Below are 22291 nucleotides of genomic sequence, written 5' to 3' on the forward strand. Positions count from 1 at the left end.
TTCCCACCACGAGCCCCAGGGGCAGCAATGAGCCGTGAACTCACATGCGCTCGAGAGTGAAGCGAAGAAGAATACAACTTTCTTCTGTGGAAGAATAAGGTCAACCACATCACTGAGTAGCGCAACTGTCCCTGGTGGTCTAGTGGTTAGGATTCGGCGCTCTCACCGCCGCGGCCCGGGTTCGATTCCCGGTCAGGGAACTCACTTTTGGTTAACAATTCAACTAATCCTGATATGATCCTGTGTTTTACTCGCTTTTATCGAGGGGTATTTCCCATGAGCACCTTACAACAACGTACAGAATAAGAGACAGAGGGAGGCGGATGGTCTCCTGACGATCTGTACAGTAAGTGACGTCATACTTCTTCTTTCTACAGAAATGTGTCACTGTCTTCTGTCTGTTGGTGAAAGCGACAGGGTGGAAGGACAACAGACGGTAACAGCCTCTTTTAAATCATATTAACAATAGTACTGTGATTCTATTAAAATATGTACTGTATAGGATTTGGTGTAACTTACCCTTGAGAGAGACAATAGTTCACGAGTATGTTTATTTATCCTTTTTGAGAGAGTGGTGTAGCTGAGTGTGTAAACAAAACACTGATAACTTCATTTTTTATTATTTTTGGAGGGGAAATGTAAACGTTTCTGTATGTGGTGGTAATGTGTGCGTTGTTAACACTCACAATCAGATGTAACTTAGAGGAGAATGATATGAAGATTGTATTTGATGGGTCAATCCACCTCTACATGTGAGCTCTTGAAAAAGGGGAAGTCTAAAAAGCCAGGAAACCATTCAATGTGGAGGAGCTTACCTGTTCTTTCCGTGACTCATTGCAGCTGATTGTTCATGCATCTCTCTCACTGTGTGTGTGTGTGTGTGTGTGTGTGTGTGTGTGTGTGTGTGTGTGTGTGTGTGTGTAAAATCTGTAGATCAGCTGTGATGCTGCTCCTTGTTCTCTGGTCCAGTTTCCTGGTTTTGTGGCCATCACAAGGCGGTGGGTGACTTTTTGACACTGCAGACCACAACGTCAACTGCTAATACAACTTCAGTGTCCGCACCACAACACAGGCGCTCACACTCACATCCTGATGGATCATGATACACATCTATGACAATTAAAACCAGCTCATGTCCAGTGCACCATGCTTTGTACGTCAGATGTTGCTTTTTCATCAAGCTGGTGTTGCACTGTCTCTTGTGTTTAAGGAAACAGGTTTCAATTACCACCTCGATGATAACAAATTACCCAGAAACCCAGATGAATTCAGCATGGAGCACTGCAGAAGAGAATTTGAAAGCAGACATTTTTCCCCCAAAATTAGGTTTCACTTTCTCATACTGTCCATTGCTGCAGCTCCTCTTTTCAGCCTCTGTCAGAAACGCTTGATTTGAGCTCCTGTTGCTTTAAGACCTGCCTCAGTCTGAAGCCCAGTCTGCTCTGATTGGCCAGCTTGACCCCTCTGTTGTGATTGGCCAACTGCTTCTCGCACATGTAGGAAGTGTTGGCCTCTGCCCTTGCATTAAGTTGGGCATACACTGTGTGATTTTGACGTGATTTTTCAGTTGTGTGTCTCATTGTAGAGTCGGGACGATTTCTTTCTTCATTGTGTATAGTTTGTCGTGCAGCGTCTAAACAATGTGTCCATATGCCGACACCTAGCATTGTTAGCAAACAAACTTCAACTTCTTCTTTGACAAAAACACGGAGCTTGTGCGGAGGAGGCGGCCAGTTTGAGAGATCAGGTCGTGTCAGACAATCCAACCACACAGTGTGAGCACATCATTTGTGAGTTTAGGCATCGCATCTCAGACGATTTACTCACACAGGGTGAGGTGGAATTTAGCAACAACATTTCTAAAGTGGCATAGTGTATGCCCAGCTCTTTGTTAGGTGTGCATTATGCAAAAGTTGGGCATCATGATGACATCATGAAGTATCAGCTGGATGACAGAGGAGGCGTTTTTGGACGTTGAGGCACAGTGTTTTCTGTGGGGGAGAGGAGCTCAGCTTTGCAGATGTTTTACATAAACAAAAAACCTACAGAACACTAGAGGAAATAAAAACTTGAAATGCACAATATGCAAAAATGCCCCCAAGAGACATTGGTTAGTAATCAGAATATTTGGATGCAAAGAGTTTTCCGTCAAGATGCATCCTCTCAAATGTGGAAGCTGCACAAGTAAGAAAGTCATAGCAGTGTTTAAATTTGATGGCGTAGACAGATTAGAGAGAGTAGCTGCCCACTAGAGGAAATAAAAGCTTGAAACGCACAATATGTCTCCTTTATTTTTGATGGACTTTACCTGCACGCTATCGAGTGCAAGTTAGAACATGGCAATCTACGGCTAAAATCAGTTCTACTTCTGGTTCCCCTCATGCTTTAAGTCTAGATGAACTGTGTGTTTTCTTAACAGCGATGGAGGGCATCAATCAGGACATCTGTCAGGGGGAAGAGCCCAATGAGGTGGTAAGAATCGAAATCAAACACCACACATGCACGATAGAAGTTTGCTGCAAGTATAAAGATTTATTTTTTGTTTGTTTGAAAAACTATTTCAGCTCTACGTGGCTCACTTCATGAATTCTTCGCTCCAGGAGGAGGAGGAGTTAGATCTGACTGAAGTAGATGAAACCTTCATCTGCCTCCTTTACCCAACAAATCTACTACTCAACTGCTCCTGGTCATTCCTCACATTAGAGAAGGATATGCAGCTCTCTGTCTCTATCAGGTACTCATATGGTTTTTATATTCTAGATGAAACAATAACACAATCATGTTCCACAAACCATAACATGTGCCATGTTTATAGTGGAAAACTGTTCAAGTTTAAGAGATGAAATATGAATACACTTACAACAAAGGCAAGTTCATCTGTATCAGTTGCTTTAAACGTTTCTCTGTGTGTTCATCCAGTGTCTGCCATGATAACACAACAGTTCAGTCTCGGAGCCAATCGCCTGTGGAATGGGTCGGATCAAGGTCTTTAGTTCTGCAGCAGCATGAGAAGTTAAAAGTAGTACTTCAATTTAACATGTCCCAGCACGACAAGTGGAGAGTCTACACCTACACATACGACACGGACACACTGGGTGAGGCTCCAGTAAACTGTTGAGTTGTTTTGGGGTATTTGAAAATGTCAATTTGACAGATGGTCTTAATTAATGAATAATGCACAAGGTATCACTTAACTTCGATTCCACTTGACTCAGCAGTGCACATATAGATATTAAATATAATTTGTGAACAGTGCAAATGGGAAGCATATTACCAATAAATGATCTTAACGATGCAAAAAATGCCCCCAGGAGATCACGTGGTATTAAACAAATGTGCTGTCTTTTAGTTTAGACATTGGTTAACAGCAATCAGATTAGTATTCAGATTAGTAATCAGAATATTTGGATGCAAAGAGTGTTCCGTCAAGATGCGTCCTCTCAAATGTGGAAGCTGCACAAGTAAGAAAGTCATAGCAGTGTTTAAATTTGATGGCGTAGACAGATTAGAGAGAGTAGCTGCTGTTTAGGCATTTTACTCATAACTACAAATGTCAACATCCCTGTGGTGCTAGAGGAAATATCAGGGGATCACCAGGTCACCAGTCATGAATATCTATCCTCTGGGGAGCATGAACGTCTGTAGAATATTTCATGGAAATATGTCCAGTAAATGTTGAGGGATAAAGTCATCATTCTAGTAAACTGAAGGTTTGTGCTAAGATAATCCACAGCAGAACTTTACAATGAATGATTTTGTGCCACAGAGGTCCTGTCCCCACCCTCAATCTCTGCAGCATTCAAAGATGGAGAACTATTGGTGAAGTGGGCTCAATCAAGCCCCATGTGCTTTGAATACCAGCTAGACCTGGGTAACCAGGTACAGTACATGTCTGTCTGTGTGTGAGGATGACTGTGGAGGTTACATTACACTACATTACAAGTCATTTCGCTGATGCTTTTATCCAAAGCGACTAACGATTACAATTAGTGCATTCAGCATCTATGTTAATTATTACCAACGAGGGTATGTTTTCATCTGCGTTATTTATTTAGTTTTAGGATTACACAAAACTACTCAATGGGTTGCCCTGAAACATGAAAAGCATGCAGGTTGGGTCAAAGAAGAACCCATTAATCAATTTTGGTGTACGTCCGGGTCAGGGGGCAGATCCAGGATTTTTTTTAACTTTCTTTAAAATTGTGAGATAAGACGTTTTTCCAAATTTTCCTTAATTTCTCAGAGAATAATTCATGGATCTTGAAAAAAATAAATAATATGATGCGTTTTTTCAGATCTTTGTGATTTTCTCAAGAATTAAACAGAGATCTCAAGCATGTGTATAAAGCTAATATCTATGACCAGGTGAAATTTGGTGTGGATATGGATAATGGCTTGGATTTTGTGAATCCAATTTTAGTAGCGACCTTTTTCAGATACTGAACGGTGACGAATAATCATTTCAGCTTTATCAGAGAATGGATATTTTACCTGTGTTTAGTGTGAGCAGGTTGAAGATTATTCGTGTGTACATGGTATATGTATCTGGTCTCAATATGCTGATTAAGTGGCCAATTAGCTTTGGTGGAGGTATGTGCTCACAGAGTGTCCTTATTTCTGCTAAGGAATATTTTCATCTTGTTTGTTTGTCCGTTTTATAGTTAGCAGGATAATGCAACAACTTTCACTTTCTTCAACATTGTGCGATAGGACATTTTACAACATTTCCGTAGATTTCTTAGATAATAAAAACCATAGATCTTGATTAAAATTAATTAGGCATGTTTAGGGGACTGATATTTATGAGTGTGTGCAATTTGGTGCAGATCTCCCAAAAGGTCTGGATTCAGTGTTTGAAATGTGGTTTCATAAGGGGACTGTTGGGCCTTTGTGTAGTTATGCGCTCTACTCTCTACTTGTTTCTGCTGAAGGAGGTTATGTTTTCATCTGTGTCTGTTTCTTGAACTGAGGAATATTTTCCTAACAGGAGCCTCCGAAACAGCTGACATCCCAGCAGTCTTACACAGAGCTGAGTACGGATCCTACCTTCACCTACAGAGTGAGGATGAGGACAAGGAAGCTGGCCATTTGCATCCTAACTCAGTGGAGTGAATGGAGTCCCACTGTCAGTGAGTGATATCATCTCAAGTAGATGTTTAACTAAAAACTAGTGTTGACTTATTGTTGACATCTTTATTAATTTGTTGATTAGTTGATAACTGGACACATGATTATGCGACAGGTTCCAGTTACTGACACAGGGATCTTAATACTCATGTGTGCATCTGTTTGTAGCGGTGGAACCGTCAGGGGAGCCAGACAAACTCAACACCCTGTCGATCATCTCGATTTCATTTGGAATACCCATGATCCTCCTGGCTTTGCTGCTGTTGGTGCGCCATCAGAGGTACACAAACACACAAACACACTGATTCAGACATCAATACAGCTTCTCACAGACTCCTCACAGCCTGATACATAAAGTGTGTCTTCCATTTTGAATGTGAAACTGAACTGCGTGAAAAAGAAGTCAAAGCTGACACAGTCAAGTTAGGTGAGAAAACAAAGTGCAGGAAGGAGAAGTCCAAGGGGCTGTATGGGTGGTGGTAGTGTTGTTATTCTATGATAAGCCACCGCAAAACACAACACTCTAAACCTACTTTGCAGTATGTTTGTGTTTGTGTGTGTGTGTGTTTTAGGGTGTCTAAACTTCTGTTTCCTCCGATTCCTCAACCACCGCCAAAGTACATATATTTCCTGGAAGAAAATGACACGTTCAATGTAAGTACACACCCATAATGTACACCACATACTCATATCATGTCAGTCACTCACCAAGCCACATTCATGAACGAAGGGTGCCATTGTTTTGCTTCTTGTGTTGTGTTTCCAGTTCTTCCATCCTGTGCTGCCATCTAAGGCTGAAGAGGAGATCACTAAGGTGGAGGAAGAAGAGGAAAACCCTTTAAAGACATTTTAAAAGTAATATGGGGAGGACACTTTCAGATTTACAGTATTTACACCGACCTAACACCAACAACATTTTCCCTCAGCTCAAAAATGTGTTGAATGTATGCATATGAATGTGGGAGGTGTGTTTTTTGGGTGGGGTCTTGTGTTTTACAGCCTTATATTCAATGGTCTCAAGATCAAGAGTGTTAGCTCAGGTTTACACTTTAATATGGTTCAATATCTGTTGGCCGCTTCGCTTGTCACACCTTAGCTTAGGGTAAACAAAACTTTGTGGATATGGTCAAATCTTTGCACGCATTTGCAGATGTGTCTACACATGTATAAATCTCAATACACTTTCATTTCATAAACTTCAGAACGCGTTTGCAGATTCTTTTATAGACTTTTGAGAAACACACACACATGCACGCACGCACGCACGCACGCACGCACGCACGCACGCACGCACGCACGCACACACACACACACACACACACACACACAGTGAGAGAGATGCATGAACAATCAGCTGCAATGAGTCACGGAAAGAACAGGCAAGCTCCTCCACATTGAATGGTTTCCTGGCTTTTTAGACTTCCCCTTTTTCAAGAGCTCACATGTAGAGGTGGATTGACCCATCAAATACAATCTTCATATCATTCTCCTCTAAGTTACATCTGATTGTGAGTGTTAACAACGCACACATTACCACCACAAGTTATCAGTGTTTTGTTTACACACTCAGCTACACCACTCTCTCAAAAAGGATAAATAAACATACTCGTGAACTATTGTCTCTCTCAAGGGTAAGTTACACCAAATCCTATACACACACACGTTTGTGCAGCTTCTTAGTGAGGACATTCATTGGCATAATGCATTCCCTAGCCCCCCACCCTAACCCTAACCATCCAAACTAAATGCCTAACCCTAACCCTCAACCTAACCTAAACCTAATTCTAACCCTAACCCTTAAACCAAGTCTTAACCCCCAAACAGTCCATTAAAGGGTGGTCACAAAGTGAGGACCGGCCAAAACCGGTCCTCACTTTCACAAAATGTCCTCACTCAGTAGGTTGTAGACTCAAACCGGTCCTCACAAAGAGAGCTGTACAAGAGCACACACACACACACACACACACACACACACACACACACACACACACACACGCACGCACACACACACACACACACGCCACACAAGCACCAGCACACACACACACACACACACACACGCACACACACACACACACACACACACACACACACACACACACACACACACACACACACACACACACACACACACACACACACACACATTTCTCTACCTGAGAGCAGCAGTTCACTGGTCCTGAAATGTTGATCTAGAGCTTTGACAAAATGTGTGTACCTTTGTGTGTGTGTGTCAATAAAGTTTGGTAATGCATCATCTGCTCTTTTTAAAATCCAGTCATTTATTTATTAATTTAGTCAACCTTTATTTGTACAGAATGGTCCAGTTTGCAGTCGTTATTATCGCAGCTCATTGTTTACAGGATGGTATCAGCAAAAGCAAAAATCCAGCATTTAGACAAACGTTGACACTTACACATCTGACAATAAAACATAATTAAAAAAAACCCACACAGCATTTAAAAAAATATGAAAACAATAAAATGGGATGAAGAATGAATCAACACAAAAGCAAAAGTTTGACATTTTATGAAATTTGCTAATTTGCTTTCTGGCAGAGCGTTAGATGAGAAGATGATGAGAACACCACTGTTACAACATCTTTCCATTAAACATTAAACTACAGTTAGCTTAGCTTAGCATAGCTACAAACTATGTTGACTGCTTTCATATAAGGACTTTTGAAGTGCTCCTCACCCACCTCAAGGACAACCTACACTCTTCTAGAGGATCTAAAGAAACTTCTTGATATTAATCTCAGAAAGCTATTTGTTGTCTAACTAAGAGAAACGTGTGTCTAAAACGTTGTAGAAAGTTTTACTTTTTTTGGTTGGGACTTCCTCTATATATAATTAGAAAGATAATAGGGTCATCTGCCAACAGACCAAAGTATCGATAGGATAACCTCCATGGTTCAAAAGTGTAATAAGCTGGACTTGTATGAGCCAAACAAACTAAACCAGGTTTAGCCACAGAGCAACAAATACATATATTATCAATGAGAATAAAGTATTACAGCAATAATGAACAGAATCACTGAAATGAACAAAGCAAAAGAGAACAATTACAATGAGCTGATGCTAAAGTGACACAAATAAAGATACAAAATTAAACACAAAAAATATGGCAGATCCTTGATTTGCCACATTCTACATGTTTCTCTCATCTTCAGTTTGTCCGCCTGATTAACAGCGTTGGTCCACTCGTCTGAAGGCAAAGCCTTAACTGATGGACCTGCTGCTGCCGCCGCCGCTGCTGCTTCCGCCGCTGCCGCTGCCGCCGCCCCCGCCGCCCCTGCTCATTTCCATGTAGACAAACTCTGTAGAGGAAAAAGCTGGAACTGTAAGAGAACTGAGTGAGTAGGTCATGACGGACAACAAACATTTCACTGCCGCAAAAGGAAACTTTGATTTACCACAAACACAAAAACACAGAAACAACCACTCGTGTGTCTGCGTTTGTATCTGTTTGAGTTTTTATATACTTTTTGAATACTTTATATTGTAACATACTGAAGAAAGTATGTGTTTGTGTGTGTGTGTGTGTGTGTGTTTGTGTGTCATACCTTGTCCATTACTGATGTACTGTAGCTGTGTTCTGTCCAGTGGGTGTGTGAGGGGGACTGTTGTGACACCAGAGGCTGAACCTCCTCTGTAGTTCTCTATCAGTGTTTCCAGTGTCCCAAAGCTCTGCCGTCTGATGCCTGAACTCTGACAAACACAAACACACAAACCATAAATAACCTCCTTGTTTATATGTCTGTGAAGTGTGTGACGTGTGCGATCTGGATGCAGATGTTCGCTCACCTGAGGACACCAGCCGTCGATGGAGTGTACGAGCCTGAAGGTGTGCACAAACGGGGCTTTCCTGCAAAACACATATTTCCGAGATTTAAATGGTTTACTGTGAAATGCGTACAATTTGAATATATGTTCACACATGTTTGAATGGAGTGATTAAATCTGAAAGAGATTGTTAATGAACCTGGAGCAGAGGATGTAAGTGATTTCAGTTTCATGTTCAACACACTGAAGGTGAAACAAACTTTCATATACTCCTCACAAATCTTTCTAGAGCAGTGGCGGATTGAGGATTTTGTTTAAAGGCCACAAATTACACAGAGGGACCAATTATATGTTCAACATCCATGCACAACTCCGGATTCAGTAAGGTGCACATTTAAAGGGGACATAGCATGCCCATTTTACCACAAGTTGATATGGTTCCTTGGGGTCTTAATGAAATGTCTGTAACATACTTTGGTCAAAATACCACAAGGATCATATAAAACAGCACCCTTTTTACCCTGTATAAAACAGCCCTCCACCGAGTGACCTGTTTTGACTGCCTGTTCCTTTAAATGCTAATGAGCCAGCTCCCCCCCCCCTCTCCCCCCATGATTTTAAACGATATAAATTACATATTTTATATGATATAAATTATCAAATATGCATCCCATACTTTGTATTCCCTTGTTGTCCTGGAGTTTTAATTTTCCCAATCACATAATTAAATGTCCCCTCTGCCCATCCACTACAAGCACACAAGCAGACAGACAGAGAGAGAAGAGAGGTGGGGGGCTATGAAGACCATCATTTACCCCCGAACCCCGACATTCAACGGGTACAACAACAAGCGGAGAAAGCAGAATCGCGGGCTGACCTTATATATACAGTCTATGGGGCTGACCAGCGGAGAAATGCTCGTCCCGTGTGAACAGCCAGGCGGCTGCGCGCTGGAGAACGGCGCTGCGCTGCCTCGCAGCGGCACTTCCGCGTCCGGTGTACCCCGGCGTAACTACTGTAACCCGGCGGAACTACTGTAACCCGGCGGAACTACTGTAACCCGGCGTACAGTAGAGCTGAACACTGCGGAAGTCTTCCACACAGCTGGCAGTGTGGAAGACCGCTGCGAGGCACGGACGAGCATTTCTCCGCTGGTCAGCCCCATAGACTGTATATATAAGGTCAGCCCGCGATTCTGCTTTGTCCGCTTGTTGTTGTACACGTTGAATGTCGGGGTTCGGGGTTACAGTAGCGCTGAACACTGCGGAAGTCTTCCACACTGCTGGCTGCGTGGCGCTGACACAAATTCCAGCTCACGCACGGGAGAGCGAGCGGTCGCTCCCGAGCAGCTGCTGCAGCCTCCCAGTCCCAACGATCCAGACAAATGCCACATGTGAGTGAATCGCGAGCTGACCAGCGGAGAAATGCTCGTCCCGTGTGAACAGCCCGGCTGCGTGCTTGGGAACGGCGCTGCGCTGCCTCCGGTGTAAACACGGAAGTAACGAGTGTGGGGGGACGGTGGGGGGGTGGGCCAAGACCATGTAGGGAGACTTCCAGTTCCTTGTTACGACACAATACCCAGGAAGCGCAATCGAGTCGCTCAAGCATGACGTTTCTGACTTAGAGGAACTATAACAAAACGCGCGAGTGTTTTTTCCCCAGAGTTTTTGGGTTGGTAGACATGCCAGATACCCACATTAACCTGTAGAAGCACTAACAAAGTGGAATTTGCATGCTATGTCCCCTTTAAATCATTCCTTGTTTACTGTTAACTCTGTAGCTTTGAGAAAAGTCACATATCATTGATCTTATTTTGAAAATTGTTCCTTGTTCAAGCACATTTGTGAACTTCAAAAAAGCTTTGAAAGTAAAAATTCTTAACAAAATTTACTATTGTTAGTAAGTGACAGAGTTTATCTAAATAAAAAAAAGGACTACTGACAGAATAGGGGCAATTCAGAATTAGCTGGGGCCAGAACACTTTGGCAGTCAAAGGAGCAGGGGAGATGAGATAAATGAACCTGATGTATGAACAATCGATGTCACAACATGAAGTTGAACTCTATTCCACCACGTGACGCTATAAATGACCGGTATAAATCGAGCAAAACCATAATAACAATAAACATGGAGATGGTTCACTATTTACTATAAGTCAATGTTACAGCATGGGATTTTAGCCTAATGCTAATGTGTGGGAAGTACATTGAAATCACATATACTGTACATGCATAGCTTATACAATTCAAATGGTAAATGGCCTGTATATATAAAGCGCCTTCCCAGTCTTATTAACCAATCAACAGTACCACTCACATTCTTTCCATTTTCCTACGCAGACTGGAGGAGCCGGGGTTGTCCACAAAATATTTTTTAATCCAGTCACAGATTGTTTCAACAAATATTTACTCACATTCTTCAGAAATTCATTGATGTAAAATAAAAAATGCAACAGCATTGATATCAGCAACTTAACACACACATGCCCTCACAATGTATTATATATATTATGCTAATCAGCTTTTACTATATCAGTTTACACTGGCATGATCAATGTAGTGTTGTTCTTATAGATTGCTGTCAATTCATAAAAATCACCTGTGGTTAAAAGTTAAAACATTTGAACATTGTAGCACATAATAAATATGAAACAACACGGCACTGCACATTTCTCAGAGAGTGCAAACAAAGTCTGGCAGCTGGCAGGAAATTGTCATATAGTGTTTATGATATACTTTCTTATTTAGTAAACAGATTTAAACGTAACTCGTGTTTAAAAGGTATATTATTGAGAAGAATTATATTGATATTTATTAAAATGAGCAACATTTTGTGACGTTTTTGCTGACAGTACAGTATTAAGGTGCAGAGGAACAAGAAATTAAACACCAGTATCCATTAGAATAGGAGATTATAACAACAAATATAATCCCAAAGAAGTTTAAAGCTTTAAGACATTATATCAATGTCTATGACAAATGTACAGGGCTGAAAAGTTTTACTAATGACTTATATAATTTTTTTTAACAGACTGGCTTTCTCAGCTGGACTGTACATCATCTATAAACTGTGAATAAAGGAGGAATAAACTATTTAAATGAAGAATTATCCAACAAACCCTTAACTATCACAACCCTCAGATCTCACCTCACACACAGACAGTAGGCCCCCTGCATGGTGTCGCTGTCTCTCAGCAGAAAGCTGCCATCACGTCCAAACCTCTCCAGCAGCCTCTCTGTGGCCTCACTCCCAATTCTCCCGAAGTAAATGGACCGAACCAGCTCCCCTTCCTGCTCCATGTCGCCTCTGAGGCCAGCACTCATGCGAGTGTAGAAAGGTGCAGGTGCAGCAGATAGTTGTGGCAACAGAGTGTGTGGAAATATAAGAAGAGCGTCTCTGGTTTTCACACTTCTCTGTCATGCAGCTTGCAACTCATTCTGTGCACTTTGTCTGAGCTAAAACAAAAAAAGGTGATCTGATAAAAAGATTTTCACTTGAGCACATTGATTTTCACGTTACAAAAAAGAAAAATCGACCTTAATCCTCCCTTCTGATCCTCATCACTGGTTTGCTTTCTGAAAACCTGTGTGTAAACATTTGTTTGTCACACTCTTTTATGGCAATACATGTGTATTTCAACAGTGTAACACATCAGACATTTGGACAGTGTCAGTTTCAGTTTCACACTGACAGCAGTGTAAACCCCATCAGGATGTGGTGTGCTGCAGACAAACCCCGTTGAGCTATATGATTTAAATAAAAATGTGAGATGAAAACAGAGAACAGAGGGCTCATTTGTGTGGAACATGGAGTAAAGTGTCTGTGTACACCAGCGTTGGGCTTATTGCTCAAAGATAAATGTATTGTTCATGGGTTATTTTAAGGTTAATATACAGTAAGAAAGGTAGAGAAGTGTAATAAAATCAGGTCTGTCAAACGATTACAATTTTTAATCAGATTAATCACAGGGTAGCTGTGGTAACAACCAAACCTTTACACAATTAAATGTGAATGTGAAATCTGAATCTGAGCCCATCTGTAGAAGCAGTGTTGAGCCAGTTCACACTTAAAAAGAATGAGTTCCAACTTCAGTTCACGCAGATGAAAATGGACTAGTTCACGTTCATAGTTCATTTTTTATTGGGATGATTTAGGTGACAAACGTACGGTCATGTGTTTGGTGATGAATCGATGGTGTCGGATCATGTCTGCGTGTCGCTCTGCTGTTGATGAGTAATTTTCATGATGTTTAAATGCAGCCTCATAAACACAGGAGCGAATCAAACAACCATTAAGTGACTTCCTGAGCTGATCAGGTCCTGATAACTAGTGGTGAGTGTTTATTAGTTGAAGTGAGAGCAGAGTGGAGGAGGACACAGAAACTCCAGCTCGGTACAAACCAGCTGCAGTTTCTGCTCTGATCATGAAGCAGCTGGTCACTGAGCGGCTGAGACCAGAGAAACTCTGTGTTTCACTGTTCTTCTACAAAGTCACTGACCGGCTGCTTCACGTGAACGAGCTCTGATCTCACTGCGTGTGTCGCTCTGAGCGAGTGAGTGGAGGCGGGTATAAAAGGGTTTGAGAACATATCGGTTTCAGTTTTTATCACTTCTTTTTTGAGTAAACACTAGTCATTAACATTTTTTATAAAATATTATATACATGTTCATATACTGTGACAAATCTTCAACTTAAATTCAAATGAAATTAAAAAAAAGGGTTCAATTTGCTCCTCGTTCATCTTTTCTGGTCCTTCTTATTTTCTGGCCTGTAGTGAGTCGATGGCCTGAAGCTCTGCAGAAAACCTTTCCCCCAAATCTCTGTTGGCCTGCAGGAAACCACCAAGCATCTTCAGCTGCTCAGTATCCTAATGAAGAGACAGTTCAAATTACATGCCATATTTATTTGAATGTGTTAATGTCTTAGTTCATATTTATTTTTGTTCAAGTGTAAGTGTATATGTTTGTTCTTTGCACCCGTGTGTCAGCATCTTCATTGTCAGTATGCAGTAACTCCTGCAGCTTCTCCTGGAGCAACTCAGCTTCCCATTGGCTGATTAAGTCGACGGTGGCCTCCGAATCACACACTAGACCGTCCGAGTCAACAGAGTCCAGTTGGTCCAAACCAGAGACAGATAGGGACAAATCGACAGTCAGCATCTGTTCAAAACATGCAAACAAGCTGTGAGGCAAAATAACAGTAATGTGACGGAGTGGTTCTCAAACTGGACATATTTTAACAACAACAACAACAACAACAAACACACACACAGACCTCATCTATTTCTTGTCCAACTTTTGCCATCTGTGGTACGTGGCTGAACTGCCGCACAAAGTGTTTCAGAGTCTTCTGGTAGCGTCTTATCCATTCATCCTTGATACGCAACTCACAAGAATGCATTAACTCGTTCCTGTATTGGATCACCTGGAACCACACACACACGCGCGTTGGCACACACATCAGAACAAAATGGTCATAAATTCACTCCCATTGATTTGACAAGTTAATGTTAGAGTTGAAGAAAAAACAAAAAAGTCAATTGCCAGCAATACTCTGCACCATTTCAAGATATGTACAATCTAACTTGTACATATCCCGCCCCTCCATCACTAAATCTCTCCATTCTGTAACCTTTGTCAAATCCTTGATGTTGCCAGGAAAAACTCCAAGAAATGTCTGCAATCATCCAGTCTGGAACATAAAGTTCTGTTAAATCACAACGTGACACTTTCTTTTCTTTCTTCTCATCTACAGAGTAACCAAACGAGATACAACATGTATATTAGTGAGGTTTAGCTGTTGGAGTGAAAATAATGCATTTGCATATTAGAGAAAAAGGCATTTACAATTTTATATTTCTATATTACTGCTGCCAAAATCTTAACCAAAACCAGCTCCCGATATAAAAGACTTGGTTGCAGCTGGTCTACAGCTATAAAAAAAGTTTAATTTAAGACTTTTATAGACCTTTTTAATAACACTTTAATTTGAATTTATGACCAAACTTGCAATTGAAATACACACCAAAGTGAAAACACATTTATGTCATTTCGATTCCACAGTTCACTTCCACGCAGTGGCTCTAAACAACACAAGTTCTCTTCATTCTTAAGCCACTTATCTGTTAACTTGCATGTTCATAGTGTTGAGGTATTTTTGAATATCCTCCCACATTACTTTATATGCCCCTATATATATTATGTATATTATATATTACATTATATCTATACAGGACAATAGTGCCTGTCTAAATTCCACAGATACTCCATTCTCTCACTAAGCAGTACCGAGGTCAGGTTATAGATAAAGGACCAACCAACAGCACATTGTAGCATCTATGCTTAGGGACTTTCATATCTAACTCAGATGCTCCAGACAGGGAGACACCAACTTCAACTCTCCCCGACTTCAACACTTTTGCATATTTCTTCAGGGACAAGACGTAAGGACACAATGTGATTTAGGAATGCATACTATAGGCTTAACTATCCAGTAGGATGCAAACACCTACATGTAACATCGAAAGTGACAGCAACTCTAGCCATTCATGAATGTGCTGTTAGAATGGGTGACACAAGTAGAGGGAGATACTGTAAATGCGGATGCTGTGGGTAACATCTTCAGACTTGTTGGTGACAGTTGCTCATGTTCCTCTGTTGGCGTTTGTATATTGTTTCACCTCCTGGTCTCCTTGATGCATCAAGTCTACATTAGAACCTTCTGCATAAGACATCAGCTGCTGCCTGAGTTCTCCTTTCACCAGCTTCCAGAAAACTTCCATAACACATAGCAAGCTGGCTAGAAGAGCATTAGGCTAAAACATCAAACCGATCAACTAATAATTCCTCTTCAATTGGTGGGGAAGAGAACATTTTCTTGGTGACCTTTGCCAGTGATGTGCCTGAATTTAATCAGAATTTTTAAAAACACAAATATTTATCAAGGCCTTTCATTTGTTACATTGAATTTAACACATTTTATGACTTTGACCCCCAGGTGGTAGGTCACATAATAATTGTCTGACTTAACAGCTTATCAATGAGTGACCAACAGTAGAACAGCGTGTCCATTTTAGACTATACATTTACCTCTCTCACAAATTTTGGATCCACAGTCTGGAAACAGTCACAGGAGTTGATGAGGTTGAGCAGAGCAGAGGCATCGCACTGATCTGCCCCCTTCACTTTCCCCTGACCTCCTGGCATGTAGGCCTACACACACAGAGAGAGAGAGAGAGAGAGAGAGAGAGAGAGAGAGAGAGAGAGAGAGAGAGAGAGACAAATAAAAAGAAAGAAAGTTAGATAGTTAGTTAGATAGATAGATAGTGTATATAAATATATACTATTCAGGCATTTTCAAAACAGTGTTATTGGCTGATATGCTGTGATATATTTGACTTGACCATGTGATGACAGAATTTGACAGAATTGAATCACGGAGCTTCTCAAGTTTCAGAAAACTCAGCTCTGCAGTCTAATGTGTGTGTGTGTGTGTGTGTGTGTGTATGTGTGGAGGTTGCAGCCCTAAGGAAATATAGTAATGGTTTGGAATAACTGCTCTAAATGTTGGTACCTTGGCCACTTCCCAGAAGTCTGTTCTCCAGGAGGGAGGGGAACAGTTCTCCCAGTGCACGGTCCTGTTCGGCTGTCTCTGGTGTGCCAGGATCGCCGTCTTCCACTCGCTACACGCCCTACATGCCCAGGAGAGCTACACACACACACATGCAGTGAGAATACTTTGGTAATGTCACATTTCAACCCAAATCCTTTAGTCCCAGGAACCTTTCCAAATAACTAAATGCATCTCCAGTCCTGCAAGCTCCACCCTGAAGGTTCCTGTACTTTCTTAAAGGTTTTAGCTTAAAATACAAATTCAACAATGAACTCATTCAATCTAAATATACACAAACATCACAAGTGAGAATGCAAAAATAAACTTAAAAAGTAAATAAATAAAATAAAAGTCAATTAAATATTATATATTTGTATTATATATAATATATATATATATATATAAATAGTGGGGCTTTTTTTTAATGTGCGGAAAATGTACAGATTTTTAAATTTTACATTTGTGTACGAAAAATGGTAAGTGGACAAATTACTTTCCTCCATAAGAGACGAAATGAAATGTTACTAAAGGTTAAAGCTGACAAAAACAAGTTGTTATTTCATACTTTCTTAAAGTGCTACACCCCTGAGTAAGGATTTTATTTTGAAGGGTAAAAAGAGCTTTGTCTGGAACATTGTTCCGACCCTGGTTCCTGTACAGATTCTCAGATCCTGGGGAAAGTTCACGCTGTGGAAACGGAACTTGAGTCCGAAGTGAGAAACAGTTGTAAAGCCATAGAATCATCCAGTGACACTTTAAAGCAGCAGTTGATGGGACATGACAGGCTGGTCCCACCTTGTTCCCCCTGCAGGCATTGGTCTCACACGGCCTCCCGAGCAGCGGGCTGTGGGTGAGCAGATCCTTGTGGAAACATCTCATGTGCTGGCTGGTGAAGGGATGGAGGCCACTCTTCAGTATGAGCAGACACCGTCCTGCCTTCAGCCAGTTCTTATACTCACTGTCGTTGAGACGAAGCAGCAGCTCCTCACTCACCATCTTGGCCCTCCTCACTTCCTGAGAAACAAGTCCAATCACAATCCCAATCCTTTTACTTAGCTCCACCCACTCAGGTTAGGTAACACAGTGACCACTAGATGGCGCCATCGGCTTGGTAAACTGCAGGATGTGACCTTTGGGGCTGATCCTCACAATTGTAAATGTAACTTCTGTTGTTTTCCTGCAGAGATCCAGAGGAAGCCTGAGATCTTCAGCACCTCTCAGGCTGAATGTTGCTGCACGACACCTGCTTGTCCAGGGTGGTGTCACAGTCTATGATCAGGGCTTGTTTGCCCCACAGAGCAGAGTCACAGATCCGTAAAGCAACATGCTGTATGACTACCAGTGTTTTGGCCTATACCTGCTTTATTTCCCTCAGTAAACTGATTTTCATTTTTCCGGGGCTTCTCTGAACCCTGTAGAGCTGAGACTGGGGAAGCTGTTGAAGAAACCTTTCTACTGCACACAGGTAAACGATAGAGCTCTACAGACTCATGAACGCTTCAGCTGAAACCTCATGACTCAGTCAATATTACTCACTTCACTAATAGCACATGCAGGTATAGAGTCAGTAACAAAGGTCTCACAAACAATAACATTAAAAGCTGTGCAGGGTGCATTTACCAAACTAGCCTGAACTCAAATCAGACTATAATGGTTCTCAGTCGAGCACCCAACAGTCCCCTTAAATTCACTCAAGCTGCTACAAATTTCACACACTTATTAATATCAGTTCCCTTCATGTGCCTGATCTTTTTAATCAAGGTCCATGAGTTATTCCTGCGGTGAAAATGTTGAAAAATGCCCTGTCTCACAATATTGAAAAAGGTGAAAAATAAGTCCTCCGGAGGTAGAGCAGGTTGTCCAGAAGGTCGTTGGTCCGATCAGAGTCTTTGTGCTAAAGTGTCCTTTGATGGTTGTGAAAGTGAACACGCTCTAGATACGCTGTATTAGTATGTGTGTGAATGGGTAAATGGCAAAACTGTACTGTAAAGCCCTGTGAGTGCTCATCAGAGACTAGCAAAGTGCGATATACAGTATATACAGGCCATTTACCTGAAAAAAAACATTTGACAAGGGTGAAGACATCACCTGCTTGGCAATAAGGTGTGCAGCTTCATCAAGCAATGCAAGAATTTCATTTATGAATCTCCAAGCTTTAAAAAAATAAATAAAAGGGTCACAGAGCCATTCCCAGGTGACACTGGGCAAGAGATTGGGACACTCGACAGGTCGCCAGTGTATCGCAGGCCCAACAAACAGAGACAAATAACCATTCCAACTCAGATTCACACCTACGTTTGATTTGGATTCTCCAGTTAACCTAACCCTGGATTTGTCTTTGGACTGTCAGAGTATTCGTGCCCTGCATGCTGGGATTCAAACTGGGAACCTTCTTGCTGTGAGGCGACAGTGCTACTGTCCCCGTAAAAAGTGTTCAGAGATCTGTTGATGAATAACATATTATCACAGGTTGATATTGATATTTGTTAACACATTAACTGCTAGTTATCTGTTAACATGACCAGCAGACATGCATGAGTTACATCACTTTTCAATTGAAGTTGTTTTGCTGGCCAGATAATGACATCCAAGACTCTTCTTGCTCTGTTTTGGCCTCCAGATATTCAGGGCTGTCAAACGTTGAAATCCTCTGCTATAGGTGCTAGCTGGTTTTTTGAGGTGTCTCACTGAAATGCCAGGTCAGATAATCTACACCTTTGTTGAACACATCAGAGTCCATAACCGGCTGGAGTGCCTGGTGCCACCCTGCAGCAGCCTGTTATGAAAGGTGGCATCACCCAGCTGCTACATCTGCTGTTTGATGCGAGGAGGAGGGTCGGAAAACCTAGAAGTGCCTGGTCGGCAGCTGCATGCGCTGACTTCCCTGAGGCTGTTGAAGGTGTTCATCAGGGAGGAACTGGAGTTTCTGACAGATACCATGTATCAACTGACACTGTAGGTGCTGGCAGGAGGAGATAATTTACTAAACCCCTTTCTATTTCAAGCCTGAGCAGTATGGACGGACATGTTGAGAGAAAACACACCGTAAAACATTTCAACTCAGACAACAGCCATTGACATTCCACCAACCATTCCTGGGTCTGTTGAGTTGCTCCGTGGCGTATTTTGTCCTCATTGCTGCAGATATCTGTCCAAACTTATACAACAACAAGATATTTTTAGCATAGCCACAGAATTACACAGCAAAATCATCAGCTTCTTTCCAGAGCTGACAATTTACACTGAGCTACGATCATAAAAGGATTAATTATAAGGAGAGTGAGATGTCAGTTTATCACCCAATTGAATGTATACGTACAAAGATATAGGAGCTGGGGTTTATCCAAAGATTGACTGAAGTAAGGAATCTGTTACAGAAAGAGGCATTGACTGGGAAGAGCCACCATACTGTCAAAATGTGTGCAACAACCTATCATGCTATCATCGACAGCAGTGTCTGTCGAGACGAAGAAGAAATATCTCAATCACTATGAAGATTACGATTTCATCTTCTTATTTTTGAATGTGCCCCTAATCTTTCATTTAATTATAAAAGGATGCCTGCTAACTAAAACCACTTCACTCCCAGTGCTGGAACATCCAAACCGGGACAAACAATAGCCACATAACAACAGCCTTGGTACTGCAAAAAGAAGGTAAAGTGAATCAGTTTTTCAGTTTATAGCTATAGTAGTAGTAGCACGACCTTAGAGATGGTCAGTTTATCATATTCAGTTAGCTGACAACGTTAAGTTATCTACTACCTGCAAAAGTAATGCATTTTCTCTGCATCCTGTGACCTCGCAAATATTAGCATGCTAACATGCGAAACTAAGATGTTGAATGTGGTAAATATTATAACTAAACACGTGTGAATTGTCATTGAGCATGTTAGCATTCTAGGGAACCGTATTGCATTTTCGGGGATTAACAAGATTATTATGTCAAAATACAGAGAAGATTTAGTCTGCTTTGAGAGTGTTGAAGCAAACATGTCCCTCCTGTGCGATCAAGTTTTATTTGGTCTGGGTTTGAGACATTGGGAGATACAGAATTTATGTGGTGTGGCACCTCAGGACATCAGGATTGTTCAGGATTGTTCCGAAGTAAAAAGGATTTTGAGCTATGATATTAATTTTCTTCACAGAGCTGCTTCCTTCACGACCTGCAGTGGAGGGTAGTATTGTTCACTAAATATTGTTATTTAACATTTTTATATGTGCAAATATATATTGGCAGGAAATGAATCAGAGCTGTAAACTGGATTAAGTTCTTTTTCATTGAGTTCTTATTGTTCGCCTTCTTCTATCTCCTAATCTTACAGTCTGATATTTATAGAGTAATACTTCCGTCTTTTTCAGCGTATGGATGCAAGACAAATAACTCAATAACTCAATAACTCAAATAACAATTTGTTTGCTTGTGTTTTTTCTTAGCCCTGTGATTGATTATCTTCTGCCCAGGTATACACTGGGACACAGTCTGGCTCCCATGGCCCCAACTTGGAATACCGACAGAATGATAGGATTGAACGTCACTGTTCTGTGTGTTTTGAAATGACTGATTTTCCTCTTGTACAGGCCTGGAGGTGCAGCTGAAATAGACAGTAACAGTCATAGGATTCCCGGTTAAAACATATTAAATTACAATTATGAAAATCAAAAGACATTTGTGTTGTATCAAATAATTTCATCTTTACATGAAAATTTAATTAGTCTTTTAGGATGCACAGAGAAAAACAAATATGCCTCTATCTTTGTAATTGGATCTCTATGGACGATAGTTAAAGTAGATTAGACGCCCTGGAGTGAGTGTGTGAGTGTGCGTGTGTGTGTGTGTGCGTGTGTGTGTGCATGCTGATAGGTATGTGCGGGAGTGTGCGGATAAATACATATATGCATTTTTGTGTGTTAGCGTGTGCGTGTGTGTACCCGCAATCCCAGCAGGGTGTTTTTTTTTTAAGCAGAGCAGATCAAAGAGACATTAGTATTCTGAAATAAATCACATGCTCGGGCCTCACTGTGTGGGTCCCCAAACACATACACAGGAGACACACACTCTCAGTCTCATTCGCTCCGTCTTCTCCTTTCTCTTTCCCCCAACCATCTCTCTCTTCAAAAGACACCACCAGCCCACACCACCTCCTCCTCCTCCTCCTCCTCCGCCGCCACCCCTTCCCTCCACCTTTCCCCCTCCTCCTCTACCCAGCCCCAAGCGGCCTTCAGAGCTATCTGCTTACTAGCTCCGAATCCTTTGTTGCATCCTTTCAGTTTCTCACGTTCCAACTTGAGCCTCGTCTCCTCCCTCCGTCTGCAAATAAGCAGGAAAATGCTTTGTCAGAGAAAACTGTTGTTCATTGCCGCAAAAGTCAGAAACGCAAAGTAGGGGGTTTTGACAAGTGTATCCTTAGGGAGAGACCTCTTATTCTCTCTGCCTCTCTCCATCTTTCTCCTTTTTTTCTCCTTTGCCCCCCTCCCTCTATCACACCTCTCTTTCACTCTGCCTCTCTTTCTGTAGAATGTTTCTGGGCAATCTTAATTTTTATTTTATTTTATTTCTTTAGTTTTTAGTGTGTGAGAAGCATGAACAATGATTGGACTTTCGACAAAAGCTGTTCTGCTTGGCGGCCGACATCAGCAGGACTCTGAAAGGTGGTCACTGCTTCTGCCGGCGGGAGAGGGAGGCTAACAGAGGAAGAGAAGTGAATGGAATTGAAGAAAAATGATTGACATGGTGTCGCTGGGAGAGGAAGAAGCTCATTTTTGGCC

The 22291-nt window shown here is 41.5% G+C and overlaps 3 protein-coding genes and 1 non-coding gene across 6 annotated transcripts; 2 read left to right on the forward strand and 2 right to left on the reverse strand.

Annotated features, from left to right (window-relative positions):
• Positions 1-128: 128 nt before the first annotated feature.
• trnae-cuc lies at positions 129-200 on the forward strand. The gene has a single exon. It is a non-coding gene; the product is annotated as a tRNA-Glu (tRNA).
• Positions 131-6328, forward strand: LOC118117208. 2 transcript variants are annotated; one of them, XM_035169264.2, is made up of 10 exons: positions 131-346; positions 934-998; positions 2420-2472; positions 2565-2734; positions 2920-3095; positions 3767-3879; positions 4988-5129; positions 5296-5407; positions 5700-5781; positions 5894-6328. In XM_035169264.2, exons 2-10 carry the CDS (start codon positions 944-946, stop codon positions 5978-5980), a joined length of 990 nt encoding a protein of 329 aa, XP_035025155.2. In that variant the 5' UTR covers positions 131-346; positions 934-943; the 3' UTR covers positions 5981-6328. The 2 variants fall into 2 exon arrangements, with proteins under 2 accessions (XP_035025155.2, XP_035025154.2); XM_035169263.2 differs by lacking the exon at positions 131-346 and adding an exon at positions 347-436.
• A 1084-nt stretch (positions 6329-7412) lies between these two features.
• On the reverse strand, positions 7413-12569 carry LOC118117978 (SH2 domain-containing protein 1A). Of its 2 annotated transcripts, none has more exons than XM_035170698.2 (4): positions 12060-12569; positions 8934-8994; positions 8693-8837; positions 7413-8467 (listed from the first exon to the last, which is right to left on the reverse strand). In XM_035170698.2, exons 1-4 carry the CDS (start codon positions 12233-12235, stop codon positions 8349-8351), a joined length of 501 nt encoding a protein of 166 aa, XP_035026589.1. In that variant the 5' UTR covers positions 12236-12569; the 3' UTR covers positions 7413-8348. The 2 variants fall into 2 exon arrangements, with proteins under 2 accessions (XP_035026589.1, XP_035026590.1); XM_035170699.2 differs by having other exon boundaries at positions 7413-8446; positions 12060-12563.
• A 935-nt stretch (positions 12570-13504) lies between these two features.
• Positions 13505-17556, reverse strand: LOC118118382 (uncharacterized protein CXorf38). Its single transcript, XM_035171568.2, has 6 exons — positions 17319-17556; positions 16485-16619; positions 16001-16123; positions 14187-14336; positions 13889-14071; positions 13505-13779 (listed from the first exon to the last, which is right to left on the reverse strand). Exons 1-6 carry the CDS (start codon positions 17517-17519, stop codon positions 13669-13671), a joined length of 903 nt encoding a protein of 300 aa, XP_035027459.2. The 5' UTR covers positions 17520-17556; the 3' UTR covers positions 13505-13668.
• Between the last annotated feature and the right edge of the window lie 4735 nt (positions 17557-22291).

Source organism: Hippoglossus stenolepis, chromosome 11 (genome assembly GCF_022539355.2).
Source record: "Hippoglossus stenolepis isolate QCI-W04-F060 chromosome 11, HSTE1.2, whole genome shotgun sequence".
NCBI lineage: Eukaryota > Metazoa > Chordata > Actinopteri > Pleuronectiformes > Pleuronectidae > Hippoglossus > Hippoglossus stenolepis.

Excerpts from the sequence above, each read along its gene's own strand:
- LOC118118382 (XM_035171568.2), bottom strand. The coding sequence starts at position 17,519 with ATGGTGAGTGAGGAGCTGCTGCTTCGTCTCAACGACAGTGAGTATAAG. Across the intron at positions 16,620-17,318 it reads ATGCCTGCAGGGGGAACAAG|CTCTCCTGGGCATGTAGGGC; the intron begins GTGGGACCAGCC and ends GTGTGTGTGTAG. Across the intron at positions 16,124-16,484 it reads ACTTCTGGGAAGTGGCCAAG|GCCTACATGCCAGGAGGTCA; the intron begins GTACCAACATTT and ends CTGTGTGTGTAG.
- LOC118117208 (XM_035169264.2), top strand. The coding sequence starts at position 944 with ATGCTGCTCCTTGTTCTCTGGTCCAGTTTCCTGGTTTTGTGGCCATCA. Across the intron at positions 2,735-2,919 it reads CAGCTCTCTGTCTCTATCAG|TGTCTGCCATGATAACACAA; the intron begins GTACTCATATGG and ends GTGTTCATCCAG. Across the intron at positions 3,880-4,987 it reads AGCTAGACCTGGGTAACCAG|GAGCCTCCGAAACAGCTGAC; the intron begins GTACAGTACATG and ends TTTTCCTAACAG.
- LOC118117978 (XM_035170698.2), bottom strand. The coding sequence starts at position 12,235 with ATGAGTGCTGGCCTCAGAGGCGACATGGAGCAGGAAGGGGAGCTGGTT. Across the intron at positions 8,995-12,059 it reads GCCTACTGTCTGTGTGTGAG|GAAAGCCCCGTTTGTGCACA; the intron begins GTGAGATCTGAG and ends TGTGTTTTGCAG. Across the intron at positions 8,838-8,933 it reads TCGACGGCTGGTGTCCTCAG|AGTTCAGGCATCAGACGGCA; the intron begins GTGAGCGAACAT and ends TGTGTTTGTCAG.